General features: G+C 56.9%; 1 protein-coding gene across 42 annotated transcripts; it reads right to left on the bottom strand.

The window, feature by feature from the left end:
• Window positions 1-80: 80 nt before the first annotated feature.
• On the bottom strand, window positions 81-12,340 carry HOOK2 (hook microtubule tethering protein 2). Of its 42 annotated transcripts, XR_015166656.1 has the most exons (23): window positions 10,499-10,646; window positions 9,910-9,995; window positions 9,768-9,867; window positions 8,784-8,834; window positions 8,550-8,682; window positions 8,385-8,452; window positions 7,838-7,900; window positions 7,449-7,529; window positions 7,187-7,347; window positions 6,960-7,100; window positions 5,707-5,908; window positions 5,294-5,404; window positions 5,097-5,184; window positions 4,639-4,708; window positions 3,648-3,747; window positions 3,361-3,498; window positions 3,182-3,269; window positions 2,941-2,975; window positions 1,232-1,314; window positions 1,045-1,148; window positions 767-877; window positions 627-698; window positions 81-524 (listed from the first exon to the last, which is right to left on the bottom strand). XR_015166656.1 is itself a non-coding variant. In XM_086409009.1 (22 exons), the coding sequence occupies exons 1-22, from the start codon at window positions 11,932-11,934 to the stop codon at window positions 375-377; spliced, it is 2,118 nt and encodes a 705-aa protein (XP_086265135.1). In that variant the 5' UTR covers window positions 11,935-12,092; the 3' UTR covers window positions 81-374. The 42 variants fall into 42 exon arrangements, 33 of the variants coding, with proteins under 33 accessions (XP_086265135.1, XP_086265137.1, XP_086265136.1 ...); XR_015166655.1 differs by lacking the exon at window positions 3,648-3,747 and having other exon boundaries at window positions 627-701; window positions 3,085-3,269; XR_015166653.1 differs by lacking the exon at window positions 3,648-3,747 and having other exon boundaries at window positions 3,085-3,269.
• Window positions 12,341-20,597: the final 8,257 nt, after the last annotated feature.

The following is a 20,597-nucleotide window of genomic DNA, read 5'->3' as shown; positions in this document are numbered from 1 at the left end:
CCAGCCTTTTCTTAAAAGCAATGATCTTAGCCCCTTGCCCACCATCTCCCCCTGCCCTCAGTGCCCAGAGTCCAGCCAGGTCAGATTAAAAGTCTTTATTATTTTTCTTCTCAAATATAAAATCACTCTATCCCCTGGCAGCTCACTAACCCCAGGGAGAAAATCAAGAATAAGAATCACATTGCTAAAAAGAGTAGGCCCATTCTAGCCTCCCACCTGCCTCCTACACTCTTGTCCCAGCTGAGAGAGAAAGGGGCAGAGACTGTGACTTCAAGGCTCTCAAGCAACCAGCTGAGGCATAATTCTGGGCCCCCTGTGAGTTGGGGGAATCCAGGGTGGATTAAGCTGGGCAGGTGGCAGGATCCTGCGATCCATCAGTGCTTGTCGGCAGGGCGCATGTTCAGGGTTGCTAGGCGTCCCAGGGGTCCACGGCGAGCGTTGGTGGCCAGCCGCTGCTGTGCCAGGAATGACTGAGCATGGGCAGGGGCCCGCTCTTCCCCAGCTCGCTGCTGTAGAGCCATGCCCTGGAGGGAGGGAGGGAGGGGCACAGCTGGAGTCAGATGAGCCTCCAGGACACCAGCACCCTCCATGCTCCCAGTACTTCAGGCAGGTGATGGTGAACTCACCATATTATACCAGGCACTGATGAGCAGCTTTTCTTCCTGCTCCCGCTGACTTCGACTCTTGTCAAAGTCCATCTGCTAAGGAGGGAATAGTCAAGGGACTGGATATACTGGTGGCAGTGAGAAGGGGTTAGGACACCAACCTCCAGGTGCCGAATTCGGACGTCCCGCTCCCGGAGCTGTGTCCTCAGGGCATGGAGATCTAGGGGAGCCCCGCCAGGTGGCTGCTGCTTGGGTTCCAGGGTCTGTATGACCTAGGGGTGGGGAAAGACACAGTCAAGGTGACCTTGGCCCCACCGGCCATGATGCAGAAGTCTGTGACATGATGCGGCAGGACAGGCATGGGGCCAGGAGGCAGAGAGTTGCCAGGTGGGCAGCAGTGGTCTGGGCAGGAGGCCATTGGGGCACCCAGCATCCTCACCGTACGCGCCCTGTCCACATAGCGGCGGTACCGCTCCTCCACGGCCCGTAAGTCCTCGTCCTTCTTTTGCAGGCTGTGCTGAAGCTCCTCGATACGCCGGGCTGCTGGGGGTCAAGGTGGCCCCTAAGCTCTGTGCTGAGCTTGGGGGCTCCCCCCACCCATCCAGGCCACTGAGCGCCCCCCTCACTGCTGCTGTCGTTGGGGGGCTCCAGTTCCTCGATGTACTCGCGCTTCCGCTGCAGCTCCAGATCTGCTTCATGCAGCTTCTGCCTGCAGGTGGGGAGCCAGAGGCAGTCTCAGTTCCAGGCCCATTTCTCTGCTTCCCAGAAGTGTTCCTGCAGACCTCTCCACCTGACTCCAAGCCTGGGGGCTATGTGTCCCGGCACCGCCATCTCTTCAGCCATCAGAGCCACAACCCTCCATGACCCTCACCAGGTGGCCCCTGCACCAGCCCTCCCTCCCCCATCTGTCCACTTCTCTCCATTCCACAGCCCACATGGTGGTCCAGGCACCATCATCCCTTGCCAGCCTTCTATTCTCAGCTCTTTAGTTCCATTCCCCACCCAGCAGCCAGGGATCTCTCTAGAATGCAAATCTCTTCTAATGAAAGGAAATACAAGCTAATAGTTTGCACTCTGCCACCTGGGGCAAAACCCCAAAGATCCCTATAAGTGAGACTAATATCATGTATTATGGACTTGGAACATGGTATAACATCTAATAGTGAACCTTCGGCTATATCTACTAAAATTACAAACCCATATGCCCTGGGAGCCACCCATTCCTTTGTGTGTGTGTGTGATATATTTGCACACAAACAAAATGATACATATATAAGATTTTACTTTGTTGCACACATTGAAATCGCAAATGCCTAGAAAGAATGAATTAAATCAATTATGATATTACCAAAAAAATGCTATATGCCAGCCCTTCTAGACCAGAATTCTACAGAATTAAGCCCTAATGCCTCCAGGTATTCATCCTCTATAAGGAAATACCTTTCTGTGCTCTAGGTTGGCATTAGGTACATTCCAGTCTTGGCAGAACTGAGAGAATAGTCATGAAAATCATTTTCTGTAAGGTCCAGTTTCCCCATGGAACCCCAGCTGACAAAAACTGCTATATCAAGAAATTAATAATAAGGTCTCCCTTTATTTATTCATACGAAGAAATTTCCCCAGTTAACTGGTTAAGTAGGGAAAGCAAAGTGTACATATTATACTACCTTTTGTGTAAATTAGGAATGAGAGTAAAAAGCTATATTCACATTCATTTGAATTTGCTTTAAAAATTCTAGAAAATTTTCCATAATGAACTAATAGAAATGGGGCTGGAATGGGGCAGAAACTGAGTTAATGAGGGAAGACTGAGATGTTTACCCTTTATTTCTGTATAACTTGGTATACCTTTTGGTTTTTAAATTATAATTGTGATAGCTATCTAAAATAGTTTCTTTATTTATTTAAGAAAGTTCTTTTAATAAAGAACTTTATTTTTTGGGAATTCCCTAGTGGTCCAGTGGTTAGGACGTGGAGCTTTCACAGCTGTGGACCCAGGTTTTATCCCTGGTTGGGGAACTAAGATCCCACAAGCTGAGCTGTGTTTTCAAAAATGAAAAAAAAAAAAAAAGTTGTTTTTTTTTTTTTTTGCAATGCAAAAAAGTAATAAAAGCTGACTATCACTTTGTCACACAACCTTGCTGAAATTCCCTGAGTGACTCCCAATTGTTCCCCCAAAATACTCCACACACCTTCCTCTGGTCTATAAGACCCCAGGGGAGCTGACACTTTAGTCTGTGTGTCAGCTGACCCCCTGGCCTCATAAACAACTCCCCATGGACACCAGATCCATCCCCTACATCTTTGCCCCAATCTTTCCCCCCACCCGACTCACAGATGTTCCTCCAACTTCTTCTTCAGCAGGATTGACTGGAGGAGAGAAGAGGCGCTGGGTGAGTGTGGGGATGAGGTGTCCAGAGGTCCCAACCTTCTTGGCGGGTGAGGGTTGGGAGTGGCACTCTGAGCCCAAGGTACTTACTATGGACTTCACAGGGCACCAGGCAGCAGTGGGGAGAGAGAAGAGGGTTAGTGGTGGGCACAGGGGAGGGCCAGGCAGGGAGGAGGTGGGCACTCACGTCCTCAGTCTTGCCCCCCTGCTCCTGTAGGGCCTTCTGAAGGTCCTCCACCTGGGCCCTCAGCTCCGACAGCTGCTGCTGGTTCAGCCTGCGGAGGTGGGGGCCCCGCTCAGTGCCTGCGCCCTCCCTCACTCCCCCTCCAAGCTTAAGGGGGAGGCCCTCCTCTGCAGGGTCCTCACCGGTGCTGCGTCTCCAGGCCGTGGCGCGCACGGTTGGCCTCCTCCAGGTGGCGCTGCAGCTCCTCCTGCCGTTCCCTGTCGGCCGCCTCCTGCTGGCACAGGCGCTTGTTCTCCAATTGAAGTCGCAGGAGTGTTTCCCTGGGGATGGGGAAGGAGTGAGCAGGGCTGGGGATGGGTCACCACTCAGGCCTACAGGGCTCCGGGAGGGAAACTGGGTGGACGGGGCCGGGAGAGGGACAAAGCCCAGGCGAAGGGCCCAGTCAGACCCTAGGGTAGGGTTAGAGTACCTGGGACTGAGCCTAGGAGTGGGTGGGCGGAGCGCTGGTGGGGTGGCACAAAGTGGACGGAGCCATGAGCACTGAGATGGGGCTCCGGGATAGGAAAACACTGCAAAGAGGAAAGCTGGACTGGGAGTTCATGTGGGCAGGATATAGGACACTGATCCCAGTAGGGAATACACTGAGAACAGGGCTGTGTCCTGGGGGCAGAACCTGATGTGGGCGGTGCCCAGCAAAGGATTTTTGCCTGGGCAGTGGAGACAGATAAGTTGGATCTAATTGGTGCACTGAGGGTCGATCCCAAAGAGGTGAGGGGAGCCACCAACAGGGCTAGAGTCCCAGACAGGTAAAAGCAGAATTAGAAGTGGGTGAGCATAAAGGACTCCCCTGGTGGCTCAGATGGTTAAGAATCTGCTTTCAATGTAGGAGACCTGGGTTGGATCCCTGGGTCAGGAAGATTCCCCTGGAGAAGGGAATGGCAACCAATTCCAGTATTCTTGCCTGGAGAATTCCATGGATGGAGAAGCCTGGTGGACTACAGTCCATGCTATGCTATGCTAAGTCACTTCAGTCGTGTCCGACTCTGTGTGACCCCATAGACGGCAGCCCACCAGGCTCCCCCGTCCCTGCGATTCTCCAGGCAAGAACACTGGAGTAGGTTGCCATTTCCTTCTCCAATGCATGAAAGTGAAAAGTGAAAGTGAAGTCACTCAGTCGTATCCGACTCCCAGCGACCCCATGGACTGGAGCCTACCAGGCTCCTCCGTCCATGGGATTTTCCAGGCAAGAGTACTGGAGTGGGGTGTCATTGCCTTCTCTGACTACAGTCCATAGGGTGGAGGAAAAAAAGCTTGGCTAGGACTTGGGAACCAAGCTGAGCAGGTCTGGCAAGTGGTAAGTACCTGTTTTGGGGATGGGGTTGAGGGTGGGAACGGGGTTCAGGGTGGGAACTGGCAGGCTCCAGTGGGACCAGAGCTCTGAGTGACTGACCCCTGGATACCTGAGCTCTGCAGGAAGGATCTCAGCTGCTAAGTTTCCCACAGCCGGTGAGGTGGGATCCAGTGAGGGGTCTGGAGAATGTGAGAAAAGTCTTCAGGTGGTGCCACAGTTCTTGTCCCCATCCCTAGGATCCTTGGATGAAGCATCTTTGGGGACTCAAGTTTGGCCAATGCCTGACTTGACACAAACCCCACACCCAGGTTGAAAGGGAGCCATGATATTTGGCCTGAGTTTGCCTTTGCTCACCGCCTTAGAGCCCCGAAGGACAGCTCTTGCTGCTTTCCATTGGGCCACATCACCTCTTTCCACTTGAGACTCCCTCCAGCATGGCCTCGCTCTGCGACCCCAAACTAGACAAGCCCTGGGCACTGCCTTTTCTGTTTGCCCTAACAGCGCATGTGGCCAGGTAAGGCTCCAGGCCAGCGCTCTCCCAGGCCCTGGGATGAACCTCCAACTCACCGGCCTGGGCCAGCCCCCGAGGCTGCATCTGGGCGCAGCGCAGCTCCTCATTGGCCTCCCGCAGGGAGTCCCGCTCTGCCAACAGCCGCTGGAGGGACAGGGTGCAACAGGCCACTTGAGGCAGGATCGGCCTCCTGGGAAATGGGCTTTGCCTTGATGGGCAGGGTGAGGCTTGGGCAGTAGGACCTCAGTCTCACCTCCTTCTCCTTTGTCACCGACTCATACTTTTCCTCCAGATTGCGGCACTCGAATAGCCATTTCTCAGCCTTCATGGCCTCCTCTTGCCGTTTGCCCTGCAGTTCCTGAACCTGAACAGAGGCGAGGGGAGAAGACTACAGGGTGAGAGGGAGGGACAGGGACTGAGTACAAGGTGAAAGGGCGGGGCCAGAGGGACCAGCAGAAAGAGACTTGGAAGAGGCGGGGCTTAAGTGAAGAGGCGGGGCTTGCAAAGCTAGAGCAGAGCTGTCCAGTCTAGAGGGTGTGGCCTCTACGTAAACGAGGGGGCGGGCTCTGGGTGGACTGGCTCAGCACTCTGCTGAGGGTAGGCCAAAGTCAGTAGCCAGCCTAGAGGAGACCCCACCCCAGTCCGGGTCCAGGCTCCCACCCACACCTGTCGCCGCTGCGCCTCTAGCTGGGCACGCAGGGATCCGGCCCGGCGTAGTTCTTCCTCCAGCTGTCGTGTGCGCTCCGCGTGGCTGGCGTTGCACTCCTCCAGCTGCCGCACCTGCCGCCGAAGCTCCCGCAGCTCGCCCAGGCGGCGCCTGCAGCTGTTCAGCGTGGCTTCCAGCTGCCCGGCACGCTCGGAGGACTGCCTGGGGGGCCGGGGCAAGTGGGAAGAGGAGGTGGGGGTCTGCTTGGGTCTGCTAGGGTTCAGCTTGGATGCGAGGCCCTCAGGGCAGGGGAAGGTGTCAGGTCAGCCTTGGGCATTTGGTTCACGAAGGTCAGGGGTCAGCGGGGCCTGGTGATGTTGGGGGATCATTAGGGAGCATAAAGGAAGACCTAAACATAAATGGTTGTGTTCGTGCTCGGTGGCTCAGTCATGTCTGACTCTTTGGGACCCCACGGCTCCTCTGTCCATGCGATTTTTCTAGGCAAGAATACTGGAGTGGGTTGCCATTTCCTTCTCCAGGGGATCTCCCCGACCTAGGGATGGAACCCACATCTCATGTGTCTCCCACATTGGCAGGCAGATTCTTTACCAGTGAGCCACCTGGGAAGCCCCAAACATCAATGGTTACCCCAAGATTAAAATCAGGGGTTTTCTGGAAGACACAAAACGACTGGGGTTACAAGAGGAATGATGGGGCCCAGAGGATCTGAGGAGCCTCCTTGGACACTCTGGGGTCATGAGATGGCTGTGGGGCCAATAAGGGCATTGTGGGTGCAGGGGCCATGGAGGGGTCATGGGAGATCTCTGAGGCACAGCAATATGGGGTTCTTGAAGATATGGTAGGGGCTCACTAGGAACTTTTAACATTACAGAGGTGTCATAGGGATCACAAGGGAGCTCTTTGAGGCTACAGAAGGCACATTGAGGTTCAGGGGTGGGTACTATGGGGGCCCACAATGCACTTTGCGGTTTCAGGGATGCTGTGGCATCATAAGAAGGGATAGTCATGAGATGGGGGGTCAGAGGTGTCACCAAGGGCAAAGTTATTGCATCGTGGGGTCCTGGGGGGCCACCATGGATCCAGGGACTTTGGTGTTCTCCAGAGGACATGATGGGTTCCAGGATAGTGCTGCAGTGTTCAGGGCAGTACTTTAGAGTCTATGGGGCATTGTGAGGGCTCACTAGGAATTTGGGGGTTACAGAGGTACAGTGACGTCAGAGAGGCAATCTGGCAGTGGGGACCTGCCACTCACCTAAGCTCATCCATCTCATCCTTCAGAGCCTGCGCCTCCTGGGCCAGGCTGGTCAGCGCTTGGTTCCGCTGCTGCAGCTCGGCAACCTCCCGCTCCAGCTCCACACAGCGCATGCGCTCGTCCTCCCTGCCACTCTCCAGCCTGGGGGATGGCGGAAGCGTCACATAAAGGGACTGTACCTGCCCCAGGCCCCTGGTCTGCTGGCCCTGTCCCCCGCCTGGCCATACCTGAAGTTCTCTTCCTGCAGCTGCTCCAACTGGGTCTGCAGGAGCAGCAGCTTCTTGGCAGTGAGGCCGCTGGCGCCCTCATCCTCGGGCCTGCCCACCCGCTCCCTTAGAACCGAATTTTCCTGAGCCAGGCTCTGCTTCTCCTCTGACAGGAGAACCAGCTGCGGGCAGGCAGGGCATACAGATAAGCTGGAGCTGGGAGGGGAGGCTGTGCGGGCAACCCTACCCTGGGAGCACCTGAGAACTCCCATCTCGGCCCCACCTGCCGCTCCAGATCCAAACAGCGCTGCCGCAGCTCGTCCCCCTCATCAGCCTCCTCACTCAGGAAGTAGTACCTGCGGGACTGATGAGAGGAGTGGAGGGACGGGGAGAAGAAAAAAATTCAGGGATCCAGGGGAGGAGGATGCAGAAAGGGAGGCTGGGATCTCCAGGGACAGAGCAGAGGGAGCTGACAAACCCTCAGATCTAAGAGAGAGCTTGGACCTGAGGGGACTGGAGGAAAGGCAACTCGGGAGCCCTGGGGACCTGGCAAGAGACTAGGATCCTGGGGGATGGGAGTGGTTTACAGGCTTAAGGTCAAGCCCCTCCTCCTTAGGCAGCCCTGGAAAATCAGTAAGAGGGGTGGACTTTAACAAGGTCCCCACCCTTTACCTGGCTATCAAAGTTCCCATATGTTTCTGGTGACAGGGAGTCAGAGGTGTCTTTGGTCATGAGCTGGAGGGAGGGGAGAGGGCAGTGGGAGAACACTGAGATGAGCTGGGGCCTCTGAGGGCAGACTCCAAAGTTCCTACAATCCAGCCCAAGAATCCTCGTCCTTCAAAAACAACCCCAGTCCAGAGGCTGCCCCATATGTCCAACAAACAGGGAGTCCTGGTCCTTCCCCCCAGCTCCCAGCTGCACTGTAAAGTATTTGAGATCCTAGATCCAGAGAAGGAACTGAACCCAGGCCATGGCAGTGGAAGCATTCATTCCTAACCACTGGACCATCTGAGAATTCCTGAGGCCTGGCCCTTTTAGCATGGTAGGTTGTGACTTCGAGCTGGGAGAGGCTGGCAGACACATGAGACAGAGAAATCTGGCCAACTGAGTTCCACACAGAGCCCAGGCCTTACCAGGGCAGAGCCTGTGCCCAGCTGCCTCTGCCCTGGAAATGTCCCCTCCCCTGAAGCTCCTTCCCACAGTGGGCACCCCCACCTACCTCCTGGATGGCTTCCATCACCACATGCTGAACGGATTCCTCTAGTGTCATGATTCTCTGGATGTGTTCTGAGGGTCAAGGTGGGGGAGACTGAGGCGAGGGTCGGAGAGGCAAGGAGGGTTTTCTCAGGTCTTCCCATTAGGGACCACCCCTAACCTCCCATACCCTGCTTTTTCTCGCAACTGATGGCACAACCCAGAACCAGCTGAAGCAGCTTGCCAAGCTCTTCTGGGTCTGAGAACTCGCCAATGAGGCTCACATCTGGAAGGTGCTGCTCCAAAATGGGATGCCCCAGGACCTGAGGATGGGGGGATGAAGGGGTATCAGGGGCTCAAGGATTCCCCCCCACCCCCCCGCTCCTCCCAACCTAACCCACTAAATCCCTTTACAGTTACTCACATCCTGAGAGTACTCCACTAGGCTCTGTAAGATCGCCTTCAGATTGCTGACCTGGGGAGGGGCAAGGAGTTGTGTCCAGGGTCTGAAAGCCCCCCAGAAGGGGCCAGGCAGACCCCACCCTGAACCTGTCTAGCTCATCCTCTTCTTCTCTGCCTCACCTCCTAATCCCTGGTCGTCTCATCCTGTTTGGTCCCATTCTCTGTCTCAATGTCCGCCCTCCTAGGACTGACCTGTCTGACTGCCTGCTCTTCTCCACCTGCCCATATTATTTACGTGTCCCACAGATCCAGTCACTTCTCACCACCTGCCCCACTACCCTTTGACCCTAACCATCATCTTCTTTCACGTGAATGGTTACAACAGCTTCCAGTCTTGCTGCTTGCCCTCCATTCCTCTACAAACAGCCAGGGGGAGTTTTTCAAAGCCCCAGCCAGGTTTGTGTCTTTCCTCTACTAAAATCCTTTCTTGACTTTACACAGCTTAAAATAGAATCTACCTCCCTGCTCCAGCCTGCCAGGTCCCTGATGACCTCATCTACCATGCCTACACTCCTGCTTTCTGTTCTAACCTCCCTGCCATTCATTTCTCGATCACACCAAGCTTATTCCCAACTGAAGGCCTTTCCAATTTTTCCTGGAGTCTGGAATCCCATTCCTCCAAATCTCACATTGGAAATCAGCCCGTCTAGAGTAACCACCCACCCATTCTCAGTTGGCTGTCTCTCACGACCCAGCTTTTATTTCTTCATAGAGCTAACTGCTATTAGAAGTCAATGTTAATGCTTGTGTATGCAGTTTTTTGTCTGTGTTACTCCTTGCTGCACACCCAGGCCTGCTTAATACAAGAATGAATGAACAAATACATAGTTAGCTGGTCCCCATACAACTGTCTCTCTTCCTGTCCATCACCCAGGATATATCTAACTGACCGGTCCCTGATCAACTCTTCACCAGTCTGTCCCCCATTCCTGAGTCCACCTGTCACCTTCAGCCTCCGGTTGGGACCTGGGTCCTCTGAAATGCCCTGGAGCCACGCTTCGTTGAACCAGGAAGGGTCTCTGGGGGTGAGAAGGTGGGATGAGCTGCTGGAGGATTCCTTTGGAACCCTCCCCCTCAGCCCCACTCACATCTGGTTCAGCACAAAGGCTACTGCCAGGCCACTGCTCAGGTCCTGGGGGCTGGTACAGGGGGGCGGGACATTGAACGTCTGCAGCTGAGGGAGCAGAGGAAAGTACAACAACCAGAATCAGGGGCCGGGACCAAGGAACCACGCCCCTTTCGCAGACTTATCCTGTCAGCAGGACCCTCACAAGGTTGGGCGGAAGTTGCTGGCCAGTTGCTCCAGCAAGCCAGCTCCGTGGGGGTGTGGCCTCTGCTCACCTGGACCGACCAGAGGGGGCGTGGCCTCACTCTACCGCTGCCGAACAAACTCCGCGCAACCAAGCGAGGGCAGAATCACAAGTCACCTGGTCCCCATAGGCACCACGTGACCAGGCCACCTCACCTGGGCCCTCCCCTTCTACAAGACCCAGCCACAAAGGGGCGTGGCCTCACCTGTGCTTTCCAGCAAAACTGCCACGTGACGGGGCAGGTGCTCAGGCCAGAGTTCCACTACCTAGCAGGCCGACGACCCCCTCCTCCTCCCAGCCCCAGGACGGAGTGGGTGGACAGAGCCAAGTTGGCGTACACCTGTCCCTGGCCCCGCCCCCGACCTACCCAGGTGAGCAGAGACCCGCATAGTTCTTCCTTGTCCATGCTCATGGCTCCCGATCGGATTCGACCCCGGCCGTGCAGCCCCGCCACCGCAGCGGCGTCCAGATCAGCCAACAGCGAGCGCCAGCAGCCCCGACCTCCCGCTCGGCCTAGAGCCCCGCCCCGCCCCCTAGGCGCAGGCCCCGCCCTAGACACGTGATCTCCTCCAGGCTCCAGCTCAGGCCTTCAGACCCGCCATGTTGGATCCGGGAAGCCGTTTGAGCGCTGTAGTGCCGCTAGGGGTCAGTCTGGGCCAACCTTGCGCATCCCAAGGGTGGCCTCGCCTCTTTTCCTCCCCGAGCTCTTTTTGAGGTAGTGAAGACCTCGCCGTCTTTCCTCAACCGAGGTGGAGTTGCCCCACCCTGTTATACAGGCGCATTCACGTCCTTTCCCTTCAGCTGAAAGAAATTCTGCTGTCTAACCACATTATGATCGGAGCCTTTGCGCGGGAGAAGGGCAGGCCATAACATATTCTATGGACTTAGGTAACACTAAAGTTTCTTCCCAGCGGCAAGGATTTGATAGTCTTGCCCAAGGGTAGACAAGGGGATTCGGGTCCTAAGTCAAGGGCAGGATAGTTAGTCCTGGGTAGTGAACAGACATACTTGCCTACCCTGAATCCGTCCTTCACTAAGCTTTCCCAGCCCTTTCCCCTCTCTGAGCCCTGCGCCTCAGAACCCATTACCGGGCCGGCCTGGTCGCCTCGGCCCACCAGGGGGCGCCCGGACCGCAGGAACGCAGCCTAGAGGGGAAACGACGGGCCTACTCTGAGACCCCTGGGCAGTGAAGAAGGCTTAAAAGGAAAATGCTAACAGTACTACGTAACAATAAACTCGCAGTCACTATTTATAGAGTGCCTACAGAATGCAGCTCTGCGCTAAGCGATTTAACTATATAGTTGGTTGGAATCTCCACGACTGTAGGTAGCAAGGGCTCTCATAATTCCCGGTGCGCAAGAGAGGAAAGAGGTTCTGGGTGGATCCGGCTTGGGGGCCTGGGAGGCGGGTAAAGCCCTGGCCGGCGTCCTCTGACGCCTGAGTTCCCTTGCAGTCCCTCCCCCGCGGGGCGGGCGAGGTAATGAGTAGTAATTAGAGGTTATTAGCTGTACCCAGAGGGAGGGGCGGGCTCTGCTTTGGGGGTGGGTCTAGGTCTGAAAGAAGGAGAGCTGCTCCCTGCAACCTGGAGTCTGGTTCTGGCGACTCCTACCCGCGCCCCCGCCTTACCCCAGCAATTCGGGCAGGATGATAATAGCTCCCCTCTTAACACCCCCTCCCTGCATTCCCTCTTCCCGCAGTATCGCGGGAACACAATCACTTCAGCACAGACTCCAGCTTACAGCCCACTCAAACGTGCGACCGCACACACGCAAGGACCTTGGAGGCTCGTCTACACACCCACATCCCCTTCCCGAGTCGTTTTCAGTCTCCATCCTCTGGGAGCAGAGCCGAGGGAAGGAATAGGGAGGAAGGGGACAAGGGCCGGCAGTGCGGGCTTCCGGACTGGGCTTCTTCCGGCGGGCGTGAGAACAACTGCCATTTATTCGCTACCCGCACCCGTCAAGGGAGAGGGTGCTGCCAATAGGGTGAAACGGGGGGGGGGGGGCCTGCCACCTGGCAGAAATGGAAGGTGAGCCGAAACTACGGCTGTGACAAGGCTGGGAGGCTGGGAATATTTGTGAGAGGATGTAGTCACCCAATGTCGGGGGACGTGCTGGGACCGCCAAATATTGGGAGTGGGGTCCCCAATATTTGCAAGACCCGCAGGGATCTTGATGTTTAGGAGGGATCTAAATATCTGGAGCATGGACTTGAATTGTTTTAACGTTGCCGTGATATTATAGGCGTTATAGATATTCAGGGACCCCAAAGTCCCCAGATTTAAAGGAAGGTCTGGGTACCCTCACTTTGAAGGAGTCACAACCCTCCATTTGGGGCGGCAAGGAATCTTATGTTGGAGGGGAAAAGGAGTTCCCTACTGTGGTGAAGAGCAGCAATCCCTAATAATGGGACACAGGGAACCCCGCTGTTGAAGGCATCCGTGCGCCCTCCAAGGAGACCGGTTACAAACCTTCATTCTGAAGCAGGGATCTTTTATTTGGGGAAAAGATTCAAAGCCCCATTTTGATGGAGAGAGCCCCAAAGTTTGGGGAATGATCTGAAGGCCTCCATTAAGGACAGAGATGCTGGTCTGGGCCAGCAGCCCCCAGCTGGTTTGGGGACCCCACCCCCTCCTTTCCCCTCTGTTTCCAGGAACAGCTGGGCCCAGCCTGGGCTGTACTGCTGGGAAGCGGGTGAGTCAACCCCTCCCTGTGGCCACAGCTGGACCCCCGCCCGCCCCCTCTGGCCTTCACATCTGGGCAGAGACCCAGTCATGAGAGCTGGGATGGGGACCCTTAAATTCACACTGTTGGAGATGGTGCCGCTCCCCTCGGAAAGTGATCACAGCCTCAGGGTGGACACCATGCCCCACCCCATATCATGAGGGACTCTGGCAGGTTTTCTACACTCCAGACACTGACATTCTGCCTGGACTCCCATCCTGACCTCCTCCCCTCCTCGTGTCTGTATATGTATCTCTGAGTCCATGTGAAATGTGTTCACGGCTATGTAGATGAGAAATGGTGGGTCTGTGATTGTGTGTGCACAGGCCTGTGTCTGCATCGACCTGTGTCTTGGTGAGTCTTGAGGCCCTGGGAATTTACACAACAGGCTATGCGTGTGTGATTTGGTGGGGTTTTTTTGGAGGAGGGGTGTGCTGTCAGGGACTAGGGCACGTGTTTTTCTTTATGGGACCTTGGTGCTGGTTTAGTCGCTAAGTCGTGTGGGGCTCTTGGGACCCCCATGGTCTGTAGCCTGCCAAGCTCCTCTGTCCATAGGATTTTCCAGGCAAAAACACGAGTGGGTTGCCATTTCCTTCGCTAGGGGATCTTCCTGACCCAAGGATCAAACTGGGGTCTCCTGCACTGCAGGCAGATTCTTTACCGACTGAGCTACCAGGGAAAACCTTTGTGTCTATATCCCTGTGTCATTCTTTGTGTAAGTAGTGAATGACTGATAATCAGTACTTCAGTATGCCTTTGTTTCTGTGACCGTGTCCTACTTTATGTCATGTGTTTTTCTGCGATAGCATGAGGCTGTCATGGGTGGCCTTGGTTTGCCCATGTCCCCGAGACAATCTGGTGTCCCTGTATGCAGCCTTGTGGGTTTGACTTACTTTCTGTGCCCTGTGATATACGCGGACAGTATGACCATCGAGTCTGTCCCCACAATGTGTCTGTGACTCTACAGTCTCCATGTGAGGGGAGTGGCTGCATGACAACTGGATTCCTGAGGTCCGAGACTTTATCTGTTTGCGTCTTTGTGTTGTTGGTGTGGCTTTATAGGAGTGTATATGTCACCTGTGTATGAAGATGGCCCTGTGTCCCTACCACAAACGGCGTGTGACAGTGTGACCCTGCCCGCATTCGCTGCGGGACTGGCTGGATTAGTGAAGGTTTGTGCCAACGTGTGGCAGGTTTGTATCCGTGTGACACTGTAGATCGAGAGTTTGTGACCTTGTGGGGGGGTGTCAAAGTCACACAAGACAGCGTACTTAGCGGAGGCAGAGGCAGTGACATGCTCCGGGGGTGTAAAAAACCCCCGAGCTCTGCTGCTCTGGGCCCCGCTCCCTGCGCTGCGGGGGCGCGTGCGTCGTGCGTGACGTGAGGCACGACGGGGGTCGCTGCCTGCGTGGAGCCCGACGCGGTCGTGCCTGCGAGCGCGGGGAGAGAGTGGAAATAGGCTAGCTGCGTGCGTGCGTGCGTGCGTGCGTGTGTGCGTGCGTGCGTGCGTGGGCAGCCGCGGGGGTTGGGCGCGCGGGGGAGCGCTGGGCGCAGCCCCACCCTGCCGGGACAGTTGGGCGCGGGTGAAACCCTGGCGGGGGGGGGTGGGGCGGGACGCAGCGCCGTTAACCCCTTCCTGCCTGACCTGAAACTTGTGGCCCCTCGACAGAGCGCGCGGGGGCTTCCCCAGTGCTCGGGGACCGTCCCTGACGAGGGAGGAACCCCGCCACCGAGCTGACAGACCCCCCCCCCCAGTTACCATGGGAACCGGAGCTTCCCGCGCGCCTGGGCGCGTGCTTCCTCCCCCGTCCCGGCTCTTCCTTTAACTCCACAGTCCACCGATAATGGGCTTCCCGCTCCTAATCTCCGGGGAAGGGGCTGGGGTCAGCGAGGCCGGGACGTGTGTGACTCAGGCCAGCCTGAGGGTCCCCTGGCCACAGCAGACCTCGCTCCCCCTTCTCCACCCCGTGACTCACCCCTCGCGGCTTTTCCCCGTGGGTGACTCAAGCCCCTGGGGAGGGGGCTGTGGACTCTGAGACCCCCTTCCAGGCAGTGGGGGCTGAGAACCCAGTACTGGGGACCTGGAGCTTGAAGGGTGGGGCTCTCCCTCCAGCGAGGGTCGGTGTGTAGTGTTTTCCCTTAGCCACCTCTCACCAAGGTCACTAGAGGCGTTTTCCCCCACCCCTGAATTGGCAGTATCTACCCCCCCAAAACCCTCCGGGAACCAAGTCCCCAACCCCTCCCCCTCAAGCCCACAGGAAGTTTTGGCAGAGCCCGTTGGCGATGAAACGGTTAAAGCCGTTTTCTTATTCATTTCGTCCAGGGGCCCCTTTTGACTCAGAGCGAGCCAGGCGCCCCCTTGAGCCGGGCCTCGTGGGGGCCTGGGTTCGTACTCCCCACACGTACCATTTTTAGAGAGGGGAGGGAAGGCTGTTGGTGAGCTGACTGGGGGACTCTTGGGTGGCATGTACAGAGCTGGGTTCAAATCCTGCCTCTGCCCTCATTGCTCTCTGGTTCTCAAGGTTCCCCATCTGAAAATGGGGGATAATTTTGAGCAGTTTATTGCGGCATTGTGAGATTAGGTGAATAATAGATGGGAAACTTTGTTTCCAGAGCTGGGCACAGGAGCAGAGAAGGGGGCTTGGTCGGTAAAAGGACCCAGGCTCCTCCTGTCTCCCAGGCCTGGGTGCCGGGTGCCCAGCAGAAGTGAGTCCTTGTGGGGCAGTCCATGCCCCACCCAGGCGCTCTGAGGCCATAGGGTTCATCCCGTCCGTCCACCCCCTGCCCGGGGCAGGCACCCAGGAAGTGAGAGGCGGGGCAGGAATGAGGCGGAACCTGTTGGGCCCGTCGCCTCCCCACCCCCCCCCACCCTCATTCCGGGGCCCTGACATGCCCCCCCCACATAAGCTGTGGCCCCACCCCCACCGTCCTGGACGCCTGGGTCCTGACCCGAGGGTGGCCCAAGGGAGGGGATGTCGGCGGAGACAGCGTCTCGGGAACATCCTGTGGACTCCTGGCTGGACAGACGGGAGAGTCAGCCCCTCCCCGGGCAGGACAGCAGTCGGCTGGGGGCAGAGTAAACACGGCCCAGAGCAGCCAGACTCGGAGGGGCGGCAAGGAGCATACACATACACAGTCACCCCGAGAGAAAGCCAGTCTACACACACAAAACTCCTGTCACCCTGGCCACAGACGGATTGCCAAACGGGGACACACTGACAGGGTCAGACACAAATCTGGGTAAAGACGGCTGTCAAATGCAGACGCGGTGACAGGGTAGGCCAAAGAGGAAGACCGAAATGCTGCCAAACGAAGATACTGACAGGCCAGAAGCATAAAGGTAACACAGATAAGTGAACTCAGCGTACAGGCAAAATGGACACACTGACAAGCACAAACACAAGGATATTGACATTCAGGTGAGAAGTGCACAGCCTGGCAGACAGTTGCATGTCCTGAGACAAATGTGACAGGCCAGAAACAGGCAGGACAGACACACAGACACAAGTGGGCAATACAGGCATGTGGATAGACTCAGAGATAAGGGACGGTCACTTTCAATGCAAGTGCCCCAAGAGGTGCACAAGAGATGTTCAGACACTGTTAGATCCTGACACACCGGAGAAGGCCACAAAGGCATACACACGTGCACACACTAGCAAGATCAATTCAAAAAGACAACTCAGAGGTGAAAGAGACAATCATAAACGTATGGAGAGGACAGGAAGGACACATACAGACCATGACAGAGAGCCCCAGCCGCCACCCCCCCACAGCACACACACAGTTGCTTGCATCCATACTCAGACAAGCTCTGAGGACACGAGAAATCAGCCTTATAGATACACACTAAGTCCTCACTGATAACACACACGTCAGACCCCCTGACAGACTGGGCATATGAAAGTGGACAGACTGACATATTCACAGACACAGTCTGGCCAGATAGTCACACCCAACCCAGAGAAGCATGGACAGGCCCCAGTCGGATATTCATTAACACGCTGGCACAAGGACACCCTGACAGAACCTGTTGACTAACACATGCACACATACACACCAGCCACAGAGCCCACATGGACACACACACACGGTCACAGACACACACCAGCCACGGACCTCACACACAGACCTCACACAGGCAAGCCATGGACCTCACACACAGACACACATACACGTACAGACCAGACACGAATAGATTAGCAGTAAGAACTCCAGAACACCCTAGACTCCTGTATACAGGCCAGCTACAATACAACATATCATATAGACCATACACACGCACACAGACACACTCACCCACCTCCCCCCTCCACCCCTGACCCAAAGCAGACAGGCCCTACACACCCCTGCAGGGTTGGGCCAGCACACAGACACATGCCTTGAGAAGACAGGCTTCACACACACTCTCACACGCCCTGACAGGCCAGCCACACACAAACCCATAGCCAGCCAGACACACGCGCGCGCCCTTGGACCATGATGAGGTACTGTGGGGTTCTGGGCTGGCCAGCCCTTCTCTACCCCCACCCAGAGATCCTGGCGCTTACTCTCTCCAAACACCTCCCCCCACCTCCCTCCCAGACTGCTCTTTGTCACTTCCCCTAGGAGGCCCAGCTCAGCAGCCTAGGTCCCTGGTGGGATGTGGGCCTGTTTTCTCAGCACATCCGCTATAAATGGGGCACCCGGGATCTCAGCCATGTTCAGGCCCCCCAAGACCTCACCAGCAGTGTGTGTGTGGGGGGGACCAGAAACAGTCTTGTGGGAAACTCCCCTCATGCCCAGCTTAGTCAGCCTGAGGACAGACTCTCCTTCCTGCCCAAGAAAACTGAGCTGCTTCCTCCCCAGGAGAGGGATAGGGACCCCCCAAACCACAGAGGTGAAGGAGGGATACGGCTGACAAGCTAGGGGTTCCTGGGGGAGGGCCTCCGTGATTCTCAGCCTCTTCCTGCCAGCTGCCTGTCCACACCCAGGGGCAGGGACAAGGGAGCCTGGGTGCTATGACTTGCGGGTTCTCGCCCTGGCCTGCCCACTGGCTGACTCACAGGCAGCCCCCAGCCCAGTTTCCTGGTGAGGGCCCTGCTGGCCAGTGGGGCCAGGGTGGAGGGGGGTCACCAGGCTATTTATAAGAAGGAGAAGTCCCTCCTGCCAAGGCCAAAAGCCCCAGAGAGACCCATGGGTGGGGGTGGGTAAACTTCCTCCTTATCCAGTCCCCCAGGTCCTGGGCCCCTGGGCATGAGGAAAGCCTGGGCACAGTCTCCTTAGCCGGATGCTTGTTTGAAACCCATGGCCTGGGCAGTACCCAGCTGCTAGTCCGGGCACTCAGCACAGTCAGAGGAGGGGGCTTTCCTCACACCCTCCTCACGGGGCTGGCCTTGGCGCCAGTGGGGCGGCATGAGGGGGTGGTGCCCAGGCCACAAGGGTGAGACTGGCAGGGGCCTGGAACCGGCTGTACCAGCTCAGCTGGGCCCCTGCCCTCCCTCCTGGCCTAATCCCCACCCCCTGCTCAAACACTCGTGCAGACAGCATGCTGGTCTTGCCCCCAAACACACCAGCACCCCTCTGTCCTGTGCCCAACCCCCATAAAGGAGACCCTTTATGAAAGGACCTGCAGAGCTTAGCATACAGTTGGTACTGCATACATGCCTCTGTGATTGTGATTACACAAAAGTGGCTAACACTCTAGAGCCAGACAGCTCAGGTTTTAGGTCAACCCCAGGGCTTTGAGCTATGGGACACGAGGCAAGTTCCTTACCTTGCTGTGCCTAGTCCCTTAAAGAGGGCTAATAGCAAATAGCATATATTTTGCTGGGTTGTTGGAAGCAGGCAATGAGTTATTCTATGTAAACCACTTAGAAGAGTGCCTGGCCTATGGTAAGAGCCATATGTGTGTGTGTGTGTTAGTCACTCAGTGGTGTCTAATTCTTTGGGCCAGGCTCCTCTGTCCATGGAATTCTCCAGGCAAGAATACTGCAGTGGGTTGCCATTTCCTTCTCCTGGAAAGAGCCATATAAGTGTTAGCTATTAAAATAATTATTTCTCTGTCTGCTTGTCTTAAGTGTCTCTGAGTCGTGCTGTCTGTCTGCATGACTCCAACCCTGCAGCTCTCCCTACCCTAACCCCCACCCCCATACACCCATTTTTCCTTGCTGGGTGCTTGGCCTCCATCTCTACCCTCATTGGGACAGTCTCACCTCTCTCCAGGACTCCTCTGTCATGGCCAGCCTCAGCACTGGTCAGGGCTGACTCACTGTGGCCTCTTGGCCCGTGGGACCTGCAGGTTGGCTTCCTGAGATGCTGCCCTCTGGTCAGACCTGCCCAGCCCCCCAACGCTGCCCGCTGCACCCCCGCAGGGCCCAGCCAGATGTCAGCTGCAGTTATTAGCATGGGCGGGAGACACAGACCTGGCAGCGTGCCTGCCAGACTCAGCGGCCACTGGAATCTCCCTTGAGCCTAGGGCGGGGGAGGGGAGCAGTTCAAGCAAGGGAGGAGGGGAGGGGGTACCCAGGGGTCACAAGGACCCTCCAAAAATGGGGACACCCCCAGCTTCTCATGGGACCTTCCTCCCCAACGCGCCACTGCTCTGCTGGACTTCCCCAGCCCCCGCAAAGCTCAGTTTCTTTTTGCCTTCTTTCATTTTGCTTCTCTCCTCCACACTTCGTGAATTCTGTGCTTGACCTGTTGGCTAGCTTCTCTCCCCCAGCGTCTCTCTGCCCTAAAGACACTTCCATCTTTCTCCCCAAAGATAGAGGCTTCACTTTCTGAGAGACTTTGGTTCTAGTGGCTGGTATCCTATCTGCTTGGAAGTTCCACTTTAAGTCTAAATCGAAGCCTCGCCATCTAAAGCTTCACTTATTCCTGGAGAAGGGGCTCTGGAGGGGTTCTCTCAGATGAGGGAGACACCTAGGGTGAGGGAATGGATCCCCCTTTAGGTATTCTGGATGGTGAGGAGCCCCCATACTAAAACAGGAGTAGGGCCTCTCACCCACATGAGTGAAGGAGGGGGCACCGCAGCCCCTACGGACGTATGTGCCAGACCTCCTGGCAGAAAGTAAGGGCACCCAGCTCGAGGTAAGAGGCGGCCGTGTCAGCCCGCCCAGGCGCCTGGGTCGCCTGGAGGCATTGGCCCGCCCCCTCTTCGCCCGTCGGGCTGGGGGCGAAGTCCGACCCAGGCCCGCGGGCAGGCGGGGACCTGCCAGGCTGGGTCGGGCCAGGCAGGGCCTGGCAGGACGCGGCCTCAGAGCGGCTGGGTGGGGCCGGGCCAGGCGGCCGTGGGGGCCCCGGGGGCGGCGGCCGGGGCTGGTCGGGACTAGCCGTCCGGGGGCCCGGGCGTGCCCTGGGACCTGGCAGATACCGGGGCCCTCGGCCCCGGGACAGCGCTAGACCCACCCCTTCCTGTGCCCTTATATGGGCGTCGGGGCGAGACTCCGGGGGCCGCCCCGCCCCCAGTCCGGCCAGCGGACTCCCGCCTGTTGCCATGGCGACCAGGCCCCGCTCCCCGGTGGGTCCCCCTCCCTCGGGCCAATGGAATCGTCCGGGACTGCCAGCTTCCTCCATTGCCTGCGGGCTCCGAGGACTGAACCATTACTAGGGTGGGGATCGGTGACTGGAGACCTCGGCAGCTGGGCTTATTCAGCGCCCCTGGCTTCCTCGGGGGTCGCCTGCTCAGGTTCCTCTTCCGAGGCCCTGAACCCCGCCGGACACAGGGCGGGGCGCCTGGTCCCGTAGGATTCGAGTGACGGA

This window comes from Bos grunniens, chromosome 7 (genome assembly GCF_055505025.1).
Source record: "Bos grunniens cultivar Pamir isolate PY7600 chromosome 7, Bosgru_T2T1.0, whole genome shotgun sequence".
Lineage (NCBI taxonomy): Eukaryota > Metazoa > Chordata > Mammalia > Artiodactyla > Bovidae > Bos > Bos grunniens.
The sequence above is the reverse complement of the archived record's forward strand: the minus strand, read 5'-3'. Positions and strand labels throughout refer to the sequence as shown.